The 14,861-nt window shown below is 45.6% G+C and overlaps 1 protein-coding gene across 1 annotated transcript in view; it reads left to right on the top strand.

Moving 5' to 3' along the window:
- The window catches only part of GABBR2 (gamma-aminobutyric acid type B receptor subunit 2), a 2,655,237-nt gene that overhangs the window by 2,163,821 nt on the left and 476,555 nt on the right, over positions 1-14,861 (top strand). The window contains 1 exon segment of the mRNA XM_029587103.1: positions 10,523-10,630. Within this exon segment, the coding sequence (XP_029442963.1) occupies positions 10,523-10,630 (108 nt within the window).

The following is a 14,861-nucleotide window of genomic DNA, read 5'->3' as shown; positions in this document are numbered from 1 at the left end:
GCATATAGAAGACACTACAGAGATCTACAATTGTGAGTTCTATTTCAGACTGCTTACAAGAACCAGTACTCACCTGCGGCCCCTGTTCCTGAATACTCTCTATTGCATATAGGACACTACAGAGATCTACAATTGTGAGTGTATCATCTATCACTGGTTATGCCCTGCATACCCTATCTACTCACTACCTATAGTCTCTCCTTACAGCTCAGCAACTCAGAGATCTTTGTTCCAGTATCAGAGGGACTTCAGCCCTGCTGGGCATATCAACTCACTACTGCCACCTTTTGTGGCTCTACTTCCAGTCTAATAAAGAACTATCTGTGTTTGTCTCAATACTCCAGCCTAGCCGGTGGTCCCTCTCAGGATCTCCACTTGAGGGCGCTGTCAACTACCATCGGCCCAGGGATTCACTATTTCTACTAAGTGTTATTCCTACCCTAATAAGAGCGGTATTATCATCTACCACTCTGTGGGAGCCAACCCACATCAGACCATCACTCCTCTCTCTGCTGAAGCTGATCCATATCAGATAGCTATCTCCCTGTTGGAATCATACAGGCTGTTGGTTCATCTTTCTACAGTAACAAAGCATAACAGTTGCTACTCCTTCCCTCTGGAAGAGGAGAGCACTAACAAATTGCTACTCCTTAGCAAGATCCATAACAGAGTGCTACTACGCCCCCTGGGGGAGCAGATCTATATCAGATTGCTAACTCCTCCCCTGTGGGGAGCTGGTCTCCAACAGATTGCTAACTCCTCCCCTCTGGGGAGCTGGCCTCTAAAACTGCCCCCGAGTTCACCAGGGCAGGAGTCTGAACCGTGACTGGTCCATAGGTCAAGGAGACTGAGAGAGAGAGCGAAGGAGAGGGTGCAGTAAGGCCCAAGAATTGTCCTTTGGCCTGTTCGTGCTTCCGGACAAATAGAACATGTAGAGACATCATGGCCGGGCTGACCACAGTACATGCAAAGGCCACTCTTCTTCCGAAATCTTCTCTCTTTGGTAGTCAAATGTCCCCGACCAAGTTGCATCTGAATCAGCAGCAGGGGTTACTGGAACCATCCGAGGTGTAGAGATAGCACTGACCTGGTTCAACCCGGGTACCACCCTGGGCCAGAGTTTGTTCACCTTGTCCTGGAGTCGTAGATCAATCCGAGTAGCTAAGGTCATTAATTTGTTCAGCGAGTCAGGTGTTTGGCAAGCGGCCAGCTTGTCCTTCAAACGTTTATCCAGGCCTCTGCAGAAGAGAGTCTTGAGACATTTGGGGTCCCAGCAAAGTTCTGCTGCAAGAGTTTTGAACTCTATGGAAAATTCAGCCAATGATCTGCTGCCTTGCTTCAAATCCACTAAAGCAGAACCGGTTACAGACATTCGAGCAGGATCATCAAAAACGGATTTAAACAAGTCCATAAATCGTTCTATGTCCTGCAAAATCAAGTCCTTGCGTTCCCACATGGTGGATGCTCAAGACAAAGCGTTACCATCCAGGTAAGAATGGATGTAGGTAGTCTTGGAGAACGCTGTAGGAAATAGAGACGGCTGTAAGGCAACGTGCATGCAGCACTGGTTCAAAAAGCCCAGGTCTTCTGGATTTCTCTGGAAAAGCGGATTGGAGTCGCCAGTGGTACTGCAGTCTTCAAGGTTACCTCCAGTGACTGACCTTTTTGGTTGGAGGTTGTGCTTTGAGCCTTCTGTGTGTGTAGTTGATGAAACGCTGAAGTAAGTTTCTCCAAAGCGTCTTGCTGCTCCACAATGCATTGGGCCAGGCCCGGTATGGCCTGCTAAGCACTGAGTTGTGTCGGATCCATGGAGTTAGCAATCTGTTATGGTTCGGAGTAAACAGTCTGCATAGAGTTAGTAATCTGTTCAAGATCTGATGCCTGATGGGAGGAGCAATCAGATATGAGTTAGCAATCTGTTATAGTTCGGATAGTTGTGGGTTGATCCTTGGTCCGGTGGCAGATGACCATACCAGTCCTCTCTCCCCTCCTCCCGGAGCAAGGCTGCTTTTCGCGCCTTGCCTCGGGAGGAGGGGTGAGGGACTAGCCATCCCGAGCGTAGGATTGCCCGTCCCCTCTCCCCTCTCTCTCTTGCAACTTTTTTTTCCGATTTTTTTTGCTTTTGTTGCTTCGGGAGGAGGGGAGAGGACTGGGGCTAGCCCGGAGACCAGCACCCATGGACGCGGCCAGGGCAAGAGAGCGGGGTCTGGGGGAAAGTTTGCCGCCTACCCTTACCCCTGCCTCTAACGCAGGGGTAGGGGTAGGCGGTAAGTTAGCAGGTTAAACGCGCGGCAAAACGGCAGGGTAAAAAAGGGATAGTCGGGGGCGCGTTACTGGATGGTAGGGAATAGCTAATTCGATCGTTTGCATGCAATATACATGCCGCGTGTGGAAGAGGTTGCCCGGGGATTTTAGGACGCGGTAGGAGTAGGTTAAAGGGGATAGTGTATCGCAGGAAGGGCTAACGCGGCCGGAAAGTGAGTAGAACGCGAGTTAGGAGCGGGGTAAACGCGGCCGCACTTTACTGGATCGATCTGAGACAGATCGATCCAGCCCTATTTTTGAAATAATGGATTTTCAGAGGTGGTGAAGAGAAGAAGAAGGCTGCAGAGGCCTATCAAAGGCCCAGTGAAGGAGACACACCAGATTAGGAGTCCTAAGGTCTTTTTCCTCCCTGTGTGGAGGTTTGCATGGTGGTGGAAAGGCTGTCAGGGCCTGAAGAGAGGGAGTCAGAGATGAAAAGGCCCAACCTATTAATTAATACTGTGAGTGGTGCATTGCTGGCAGGAGTAGAGCTGAAAGAGCATCTGTGGGCACCGAGGAGAGGCCTGTTAGGCAAAAAGCCAGGATACTGCTGGCTGTTTCAACTGAGGAGCCAAAAGTGGAAGCAGCATGAGACAGGGAGGTATCCCAGCTTTCAGTGGCATTAACGAATACATGGATTATTAGTGGGATGGAGCTGGAGTTATGAAGGGTCATTGTGACAGAGGAACTAGCAGGACCCACTAAGCAAATTAATAGACCCAAAGTAACTGCTGGAGTGCATGGGAAAAAAATGGTGAAGCTAGTACATAAAGGGTTACTTACTACATTCCTAAAGGCTATGTCAGGTACAATGACACTGCAGAAAGAAGCCAAGGATTTCAGCCAGGGAGATACCCCAGTGGAATAGGCACCATACTCACAGGGCCGGTACAAGGGGAGTTGGCGCCCTAGGCGAGCCTGGAAAGAGGCTGTTCGCCAGGAGAAGGTGCTCCCATTGAAGATCCTCTTTTTGGCCTCTGGCTCTGGCCAATGGCAGAGACAGCAGAGGGAGATGAAGACCTCCCTTGGCCAGCATAGTCTGGCCAGTCTGTGTTGCTGCCTTCCTAACTCCCTGGGTCAAATGGAGAGGGGGCCCAACAGGGAGGAGGGCTGGGCAGGGCCAGGATGCACCTGCTTGAAGCGGAAGCCCTGGACCACCACCACAGGTTTCCTTTATGGTGGTCGGGGTGTGGGAGAAGCATCCTGCTCCTTCCCAGTGATGGCTTCAACTGCTGCAGCTCGGTGTGGGCTGGAGTTTCTCTGCCGTCACCACCTCCATCTTGTTCCTCCTCATCCGAGGAGGACAATGATGAGCTGGTATCTGTAAAGACAAAAGCAAATGTGTGTCATGTCGTGTGATCACATGCTGCAGAGAATGATGAGCTAAGGGGACTAAGCAAGGGGAGTTGGCGCCCTAGGCGAGCCTTCTCCCTTGCGCCCCCCCCCCCCCCCCCGGTCTCGGCCCCGACCCTTACCTCATTCTCGATCAGGCCCGCTGACTGGGGTTTTCTGGGTCGCGAGCAGGTTGGGCACTGCTTGCGGCCTGCCAAACTCCACTCCTCTTTGCCACCACTTGCAGCCCCATATGGCTCGCACTCAGTGGCGCACCAAGGGTCTCCGGTGCCCGGGGGCCAATGCATTTGTGTGCCTCTCCAGCATCCCCCTTTAATCCTTCTTGTACTAATGCTTAAGGTCACAGGAAATCAGTGGTGTCTCCAGACAGAAGAATTGGGGGGGGGGAGCCAAAATGACATTTCTTCATCTCACCCACCTCTATAGCATGGATCCTGCTTTAAAATTGGTTATTAAAAAAAAGTGTTAATAAAAAAGTCCAAAGGGTCCTCTGCGTTATTTTAAAAAGCTGGCCAGTTTCACACTATAAAATTATGTTGATAGCCTCAGTCAACTAATTCTATATGGCTATGAGAGTGAAGTCTGGAATTTATAGGAAAGGACAGAATGTCAATATAAATCCTGCACCTCCAGTTCTGTAACTCTGTGCATCCACTGAAATTCCCCCAAACAATGGAGCTTGGATGTTTCCCTTACAGCTCATCATACTGAAAGATATTTTCAAATTCTGGTGTCACTTCACAGTAACAGCAGCACAAACACCTTCCACTACCAGACACATTGTGAACTAACACAAAACACCACAAAAAAAGACACTCAAAATCTATACTGCAGTCCCTTCATAACATAACAGTAATAACACCAAGGACTCAAACAACAATAACCCTACCTGTGAATAAGCAAGGGTAAATATTACACTGGGTCCTACAATACCAATACTCCACCTACTGAGGGAACAAAACAAACCCGATTGCTATGGATCTCTATACAGACACTATATGATAGCAGAATCTCTCATCATGGTCACACACACAGAGCAGAGACAGACCCTCACCAAATACAGAATACAAAATAAAGGAGCACAAATTAGAAAAAACTGAAATGGAAACCCCAAGAAGCCAGACTCTGTGTATTAACAATGGAAAAACAGAACCACCATTCCTCATAAAACAAATAAAATCAAGAAACATAAAGCATCAGTTATAATAGTAAAACCATACTAATAAAATAATATTTTAAAACTACTGATAAATAGAATTTCTATTAATTAAAATCATATACATTTTTTACAATTTCCTAAAACCAATAAAATATTTCAAAACAGCACATATATCAAATAACACACAATAATTAAAACTAATAAGGATTTTAAAAAGCCCCTGCTGTCCATACATGGGAGCTCTTGATTGAGGTTATCCTCTCTCTCTCACACATACTCACATGTCCATTCTCTCTCACACATACACTGTCACATACATATACATTCATGCTCTTATACCCAACCATAACCTCTTGCTCTCACAGACACTGACACACTCAGGCTCTAAGGCACTCTCTCCCCCTCCACACCCCCCCCCCACACACACACAAACTCTTACTCCCCTGGATTTTCTCATACACACTCATGCTCTCACTGGCTCCCTCACATACACACAAACACATACTCCCAGGCAAGCTTCCAATCGTTCTCACACAAACACACACACACACACACACAGGCAAGCTCCCAGTCATTCTCACACTGACCCCCAGGCGGGCTCCCATTCATTTTCACACCACTCCCTCCCCATCCCCCAGGCATGCACACATTCATTCTCACACCCAGACCCCCAGGCAGGCACCAATTTATTCTCACACACACACACACACACACACACACACATACAGCACAAACAGGCAGGCATCTATTCTCACACATACAAACCCCAGGAAGACACCCATTCATTCTCATACACAGACACACCCTCAGGCAGGCACCCATGCATTCACACACATACACCGCCAGGCAAACTCCCATTCATACACATGCACACACTAAAGGCAGAGACCCCCTCTCTTTCTTTTGCCAGCAACCTCAGAGCCTCTCTCATTCCTCTACTGCCACTGTCACTGTTGCTGTATGGCTATTGCGGAGGTGCTGATTGCTGCTATTGGCACTGAAGCCCATTCTGCTGCCTCCTCTGTGCAGGCCCCATGGGCTTCTAGTTCCTCTATGCTGATCTCGTACATTGTGAGATCCGCATAGAGAAAGTGCTACTCTTGCACATTCCCAAAGATTACATGTTCCAATCAGTAAAAAATAATTTATTTTTGTTTACATTTGCTGTCTGATCTTAGTTTTCTAATCAGTTGGTCACAGGCTTTTTTTTTCCACCTTCCCTTTCTTATTTTTTTTGCCAATTCCTTTTATAACATATTTCTTTTCTCTCCATCTGTCTTCTTCCCTCAAACACACAGTCAGGTTCTCATTCTCACATGCTTTCTCTCTCTCTCACACACACACATACACAGGCACTCACTCTCACATGCTCTCTCTCATACAATCATGTATACACAGTCTCTCTCTTGCACATGCTGTCTAACTCTCACTCCCACATGCTGTCTTGCTCAAGCACAGGCTCTCATTGTCACATGCTCTCTCTCATACAATCATTCATACACACAGTCTCTCATTGGCACATGCTGTCTGACTCTCGCACACAGGCTCTCTCTCACTCCCACATGCTGTCTTGCTCAAGCACAGGCTCTCACTGTCACATGCTGTCTCTCTCACACACACAGACGCTCTCACATGCTGTCTCTGCAAACATTCAGGTCCTCACTCCCACACACAGTCTCTCAACTCATCTCATACACGCACACATACACACTGTACAAACCCTCAGTCTCTCTCTCACCTCTGGGCCTCCTCTTCACGGGCCGATGCAGGATGGGCTCTGCAGCGGCCCCGGACTTCTCGAGCCGCGCTGCTCCTCTTCTGTAGGCGGCTGATGCTCCTCCTCTTTCCTGCCCGCGCGGCTCCGGCAACATTTTTCTTCCGGAGCCGCGCGGGCAGGAAGGAGCTGGAGCACCAGCATGTTTAGATGCGATTGTTTTCTTCCGGCCGTGGTGACTTGAGCTCCACCACGGCCCCGCCGATCTTCTTGCTGTGTGTATCCGGCACACAGCATAGCAGTAGTTCACCGCTCAGCCGCTATTGGGATGACGTCCACCGGCGGCCATTGGCCATCAGCGGCTCGGTGCCCCCTAATTCTCAGCGCTTTAGGCGATCGCCTAGTTCGCCTAATGCTTCCACCGGCCCTGCATACTCACATAGGACTGGTGAGTTGTGTGTCAGAAACAAAGGCCTGATGTGAGATCTACACCAAGGGAGAAATAAGATGCAGCATGAGAATCATTGAAAGAACTTCTCAAAACCTAATGCCTTCAAATGATGAACATCTATATTTATTTATTTATTTATTTAAAAATATTTCTATACCGTCTTTACAAACAGTGTTTAATCAAAACGGTTTACAAATATCAAATAAAAATAAAGATAAAAACTAATAAAACTAAAGGTAAGGATTACTTAATGATAATTTAGTTATAAAAAATATAAAAATTACAAAAATTATTCATTAATATAAAGTAAAAATTAAAATAAAATAGGTAATTTAAACAAATCAGTAAACAAGTGAAAGAATCGAGATCAGGTGCCAAAGCTGGGAATATGATGCATTATTTGGTGTAATATTCCATCTAAGCAATATTCCATCTAAGGTGCATAGCCACAAAGAGTTCCTGTTGCGGTTTTGCACACAACACTTCAGCCCATGTATGACCTAGACCCAAACATACCAAAACATTGGAAGCCCATTTAACCACTCTAACTTGTGTGCTGGCCCTGTGAGCACATTCAAAACTCATGGGATGGGGGGGGGGGGGGGGGAGTTAAGATGGCGACGTGAGCTGATACCGCTCTGCTCTGCCTCTGAATTTCCTTTTGTTTGTTTCCTAACTTTGTTTCTATGCCTTCAAAGAGAACGGGACGAGTGTGGGTGTTCCCTTCAGACCCCACGTCCCCTATGAGGCAATTGTGTATCCTCCAATTCAAATATGGTTTGCTCTTACCCCCATTGCTGATGGGGGTGGAGGAGATCCTTCGGTCAGGGATGAAGCATCTTTGAACCCCTTGGACTATCTGCCTCCCTGATGAGCGTGATTGAAATCCTGCCATCGCTTCCAACGTGAAACATGATGAGATCATCGGGAGTGCCTCGGTGGAGGGAAACGTCGTTGTTGGTAGTCCAGCCATGGTTGGAGAGTGCCGCGAAGAAGAAGCTCAGATTTTGGGTTCTTTGGAGCATGCTGTAACCAAGATTGATTATCCATCGGATGTGGAATCCCTTGCTATACAGAATGATTGTATAGATTTTGCAGCAGTTGGTGAGTCAGGTAGCCCTGTGGATTTAATTGTCAGTTTTGCTTCTTCCTTCTCTGAATGTTATACTAAAGTGGGCTCCTTGTCATTGGAGTTGGAGTCCCTGGCTCAAAACCATCAAATAATTTCTGCTGAACATTCAAGGCTGTTAATGCTACCATGATTCAAGAACACGGTTTTCTTGCTCACAGCATAGAACTGTTGGAGAATCGTTCTTAATTTGCATTTCACCAATTTCCCTAAGGTTATAGGTGAAAAACCTCAAATGACTTTCAGAAAGTATCTTGTGGATGTTTTACATCTCCTTTCAGAGTCTATTCATACTGTCAATAAATTGTACTTTCTTCCTTTTAGGAAAAACCCTAGCTATCATGTGGCCTCTCAGACTTTATTGGATTTGTCTATTTATTTATTTATTTGAACATTTTTATAGACTGAGATTCATTGGGAACATCACATCGGTTTACACAAAACAAAATGCAGCAAACAGACTTTACAGGGAACTTGGAACTGGATTATGAACAAGTTATAAACTAGCAATTTAGAACAGTTAGGGGTGACAGCTTGTCAAGAAAATCAAGGCATATATAGCCATATAACGTAACACAGCATTTACCGTCAAAAAGATGTAGTGACAAAATATTTACAGTCGAGGGGAAATAGCATAGGAGAACGGTGTGCTAAGAGGGTGAGGGGCTGTACAAAAGTTAGCATGGTGGAGGGTGCTGCAAGAACAGTAACGAGGGATGGGGTGGGGTATGGGGGAAACATGTGGGGCGCTTTGCGAGAGGGGGTTGGGTTAGGCAGTTCATGTATAAGCCTGACTCACCTTTTGGAATCTACTTCTATTGAAATAATTGAAAGAGCAACATTGTTAGTTTCTTTTTTTCCTGATCATGTTTCCTATATAATGAAATGTTAATTTAAAAATCAGTCAGATGACTTTTTAGGTGAACTGGTAAGGATTTATTCTGACCTGGCAAGGATCATGCAAGAAAGACATAGGAATTTTTTGGCTCTGCACCTAGAGGTTCAGGTTATGGGGCCTCCATTTTACTTAGATATCCTTGCAAATGCGTTATCAGACTTAGAAATTAATGTTATGTTTTCTTTGCTCCTGAACAGCTCAGAATGTTTATTGATAGGAGGAATTTGGCAACTTCTCCAGTGCCTCAAAATTAACTAAAGACTTTACTGTCCTATATGAAAGTGGGTTGGGGGTTTCATGCTATTGCCTTTTCCTTTATTTAATTTCTTTTTTAAATCCTAATTTTCCTCTCCCCTCCCCCCCCCCTCTCTTATTGATTGGAAGGTCTATATACAGAGAGTAATATTCTGTTTCTATGAATTGCCATGTGTAATTTTCCTCTATTGTGATTTTCTTTTGTTAATTCTCCCTGAAAGTTTCTGCACAAGGATTCTTTGTATTTATCTTGGAAAATCATAAATAAATAAATAATTAAAAACTCATGGAATTGGAAGGTCCTGTGCTAATCTCGTGATGCACGAGATCAGTATAGACAAAGTGCCAGCCCTATGAGTTTTTACTATGTTCACAGGGCTAGTGCACAAGGAGGAGCAGTGGAACAGGCTCCTCCCCCAACAAAGCATGAGGCAACAGTAGTACGGGCTCTTGTCCTCCTCCTTCTCATCCAATGAGGCAGCAGTAGCAGAGGAAGAGTGAGAGAGAGAGAGACCCTGATGGGCTGCTAGCAGATCTTATGCCACCGTCAGATGAAAAAAGAGATAAAAAATAAGAGGCCTGGCCTGCATGAGAGAGAGGAACCTTGCCTGTCATTGGTTAGTGCCTGTGATTAACCGATGACTCCCTTTTTAGCATACTTTACCTAGATGTCTTTAAGCAACAATACATATAATAAACCATGTGCAAATTTTTCTACTAAAGAATACTAGACATCATGAAATTAAGAAAGGCTAAAGAGGTTAGGAATCTTTAGCTTGGAGAAAAGATAACTGAGGGGAGATATGATTGAGATCTATAAAATGAGTGTAATAGAAAAAATAAATGTTAATTAGTTGTTTACTCTTTTGAAAAGTACAAAGACAAGGGGACACAAAATGAAGGTAATACATTTAAAACTAATAAGAGAAAACATTTTTTACTCAATGCATAATTAAGCTCTGGAATTCATTGCCAGAGGATGTGGTGAAAGCTATTTGTGTAGCTGCATTTAAAAAAGGTTTGGACAAGTTCCCGAAGGAAAAGTCAGTTAACAATTATTAAGGTAGAGTTGCAGAAATCCACTGCTTATTCTTGGGATAAGCAGCTTGGAATCTATCTACCCCTTTGGATCCTGCCAGGTACTTGTGACCTGGATTGGCCACTGTTAGAAACAGGATACTGGGCTTTATGGATCTTTGGTCTGATCCAGTATGGCAAATCTTATGTTCTTATATTCATGGGTCCTTGTTCTTTTATAGGTTCGAACCTGGATTCTAACCGTAGGCTATACAACAGCATTTGGTGCAATGTTTGCAAAGACGTGGAGAGTTCATGCAATTTTCAAAAACGTGAAGATGAAGAAAAAGGTGAGGAAATAAATATTGATTTTACTCATGTTACATAAACTGTACTGGTGTGACCTTCAGGAGCATAATGTATCGCAAATATTTGAAAACCTGAGGTTTTGAGAGCTTGAACAGTTTTCCCTGGTTCAGTAAACTGATGGCTCTGGTCCTCTTCAGGGCAGTTTATTGCTAACATTTATTTGTTTTAGCATGTATTTTTTTTGCCCTTTTAAGGTTAATATGCCTGGCTATATTAAACTTAGCCTGATAAGTGTGTTCGGCTAACTTGAGGACAAACATATGGCATGTGAGTTAGCTGGATAAATTAACTGGCTAAATCCGTGCCTCCCTAGAATGCCTACTGCCTGCCCCAGGAATACTCCTGACATCCGGCTAAATTGTAAATCAAATTGTAGGGCAGATTTTCAAAGGGTTACGCATGTAAGATACGCGCATAACCCCTGAAAAGCTGCCCCTGCCTGCCCCTGCGTGTGCCGAGCCTATCTTGCATAGGCTCGGTGGCACGCACAAGCCCCGGAACACTCGTATGTCCCGGGGCTTGCAAAAGGGGACAGGGCGTGGGAGGTCCGGGGAGCGGGGCGGGGCATGGCCTGAGCCTCCAGGCACAGCGGCCATTTGCCGCTGTGCCCGGCAACGCGGGCCGGCTGTTGGACAGCACGCGTAACTTCTTCAACAAAGGTAAGGGGGGGTTCTAGGTAGGGCTGGGGGCGGGTTATGTAGGGGGAGGGAGGGGAAGGTGCAGGGGAGCAGAAGGAAAGATCACTCCGAGGCCACTCTGATTTTGGAGTGGCCTTGGAGGGAACGGAGGCAGGCTGCATGGCTTGGTGCGCGCAAATTGCACAATTGTGCACCCCCTTGCGTGCGCTGACCCTGGATTTTATAACATGCGTGCGGCTGCGCGTGCATGTTATAAAATTGGGCGTAGATTTGTTCGCGCCAGGTTGCACGAACAAATCTGCGTCCGCGCGCAGGTTTTAAAATCTGCCCCTATATGTGCACTGTTTTCTCCTCCAAGCTAAACACTCCTACCCCAAAAAAATCTGCCTCTTTTTAATGTTATGGAACACACACATACTTTTAGCTACATTTCAGAGGATGGTTTTCATTCAAGGTAAATACCTTTGAAAATTGCCCTTGTGTCTGTACAGGAGTCTTAAGACATAAAAGCTTCCTTTCACTCAGTGCTGAATGTATAAAATCTAACTCTGTTAAATGACTGTTTAATTTCTCTAAGAAGACAAGGGGGGCAATGGTGATATTTAAATAAGGGGAATTTACTCTTTATTTGTTATGTTATTTTTATTGAGTAAATATAAATGTAGAAAATTATTAAAATCATTAAAAATAATACTATTTAGAAATTTGGCAAAGTAATGCAAATTAGAACTTTAGAAATTGAACATAATTTTATCAGAGAAATACACCTACAGTACGTGATTGTGACCCGCATTGAAGAGTCTGAAAGGTGGAAGATAAATAAATAAATGTGACAGAATCTTATGAGGAATACACTGGATTATAACTACTTCCTATGCATAATTATATGTCTTTCATTTATTTACATATCTTACGTCTGATAACTTAAAATACAATCTACCCAAAAAATGTCTGACAACATGGTCACTGTTGGTGAAAAGATCCTCAAACATACAGCTGCCACCCGCAAGTTTTTTTTTATTCTTGTTTTAACTTCGTCCACAAATCCTTGGCAACTTTCTCATATAGAAGCATAGAAGTGCATTAAAATGTGTGATTATTCATTTTTATCCAGTCATTGGCTCCTTTATTTTCAACATTGCCATATATTACCATGTACAGATTATTGGGTAGTCTTGATTTTAGCATCTGTTCATATTCTTGCCATATTTGTAGTCATTTGTAACAAGATGTAATAAACAATCATTTCTTATAGTCCTGTTTTTAACTCTATTCCTATTGTTGCTGTCAATCTTTAGTATATTGATGGGTCTGTTCTGTACTACGGTATTATAGTGGACCCTTGGTCCGGACGGTACTCACCGAGGAGTGGTCCTGATGAACACTTCTCCAGAAGGTGGAGCAGAGTAGCCTGAGGGAGAGTATCAGCAGGCGGTCAGTAGGCAGAGTCCGGGTCCAGGCAAGGTCAAGGCAGGCGGCGGCCAAGGCAGGGTCAAAGTCCAGGCCGAGTCAGGGCAGGCGGCAAAACAACAGTATCCTGGTACAGGCAGGGTCAAGGCAGGCGGCAGGCAAAGCGGAGTCCAATTCCAGGCAGGGTCAGGCAGGCGGCAGGCAAGGCAAAGTCCAGTTCCAGGCAGGTTCAGGCAGGCAAGGCAAAACTCTAGTAGCAGCTTACGTAGGGACCTCGTTGCAAAGGCGTCGGAGGCTTCCCAGGGAGAAGTTTAAATCTCCCTGGGCGTTGACGTCATCATCCGGGGCCAGCCCGACTTTCCCGCTGTGGCCCCTTTAAGGGGCAGGTCCTGCCATGCTCTCCCCAATGCTGCTTGTCGTGGTGCCGGGAGAGACGCGCCGTGGTCCGCGCGATGCGCGGCAGTAGAGGTAAGGGGTCCTGACCGGGGACTATCACGGCCATGGATCGCAACAGGGTCTGCTTTAGCTATATTTAGCTGTCTGGTGTTTGGACACATGCAGTTTAGAACCAGTTTTTCTATTTTTTGTTAAAACAGTCTTAAAAGCATTCTTTTCATATCAAGCAGCAATAATCTGAACTCCCTCCTATCAACCTATTCCCTGGTCTGACCATTTCCGCACCGAAACCACATGCTCCATCAAACTCCCTCCTTCCATCACACATTCCAAGGAAACTATTCACTTCCGAAAACCTTGCCCAACAAAGGACCTCATTGCAGCCGTCACTGATGAGCTAGCCAAGATAGATCTCACTGACGCAGAATCCACGCTCTCCTCATGGCATCAGCTAACTAACAACATAGCCAACACCCTCTGCCCTGAACAAACACGAGAAATCAACCCCGCCAATACCAAAAAAAAGCCCTGGTTCTCCCCCAAGCTCAAATCCATGAAACGCGATCTTAGAAAACTCGAAAAAAATTGTGCAAAGAGCATTCCGCATCCCTCCAATCCACTTTCAGATCCTATCTCCATTCCTATAAGGAAGCCATTGACAAAGCCAAGAGAGACTTCTATGCCCAGAAGATCCACCACCTCCAATTCAACGCCCGGGCCCTCTTTGATTTTGTTGCTTCCCTCACCAAAACCACTTCCATTCTCCCCCCCCTTCCCGACACAAACCATCCCTCTAAATGCGAAGAACTCGCTCAATACTTTCACAAAAAAATTGAAACCATCATGTCATGCTTCCCCCACACACACAATTAATACCCCCCCTCTACAACGCTTAATATCCCCCTGGCCCCTCCACACACCGCCACTATCACCCAATCAAACAGCACATCCGCCACCCTTAATTCATTTGATACCACGAATTACACTGAGATTGAAACCATTCTTAAAAAAATCAACCCCGCAACCCACCCTACTGACACCATCCCCACCAAAACCCTTCTTTCAATCCCCAACATCATCTCCAAACCTATCACCGACATCATTAACTGCTCAATCTCTTCCGGCACAGTACCCAGCCTACTCAAGCAAGCCATAATTAAACCCATCCTTAAAAAACCCACACTTGACCCAACGGACCCAGCCAACTACCACCCAATCTCCAATCTTCCCTTTATCTCAAAAATACTAGAAAAAGTTAACAACCTATCTGGATGACCACCACATCTTATTCCCATCGCAATATGGTTTTCACCGTCACTACAGCACTGAAACCCTCCTCACCTCCCTCTCTGACCACATCCTGAAGGCCCTCGACAAGGGACAACCATATATCCTTGCCCTTCTGGATATCTCAGCAGCATTCGACACATCCTATTAATCAAGCGACTAAGAAATAGGTATAACTGGCACCGCCCTCTCCTGGTTTAAATCATACCTTTCCAACAGACAATACAAAGTAAAAAGTGGGTCCTGCCAATCGAAACCTGTCAACCTGTTACAAGGTGTCCCCCAAGGCTCCTCCCTCTCCACCATCCTTTTCAACATATACCTATTGCCCCTCTGTCAACTATTATCTGGACTCGGCCTCCCACACTTCATATACGCCGACGATGTTCAGATCCTCATTCCTGTAACCGACACCATAACCATGGCCCTAAAAACTTGGGAAGCCGCACTTGCAGCCATCAGCTCCCTGCTCGCCGACAAT

The sequence above is a fragment of the Rhinatrema bivittatum genome, chromosome 2, assembly GCF_901001135.1.
Source record: "Rhinatrema bivittatum chromosome 2, aRhiBiv1.1, whole genome shotgun sequence".
Lineage (NCBI taxonomy): Eukaryota > Metazoa > Chordata > Amphibia > Gymnophiona > Rhinatrematidae > Rhinatrema > Rhinatrema bivittatum.
This window is presented reverse-complemented; position numbering and strand designations above follow the sequence as displayed.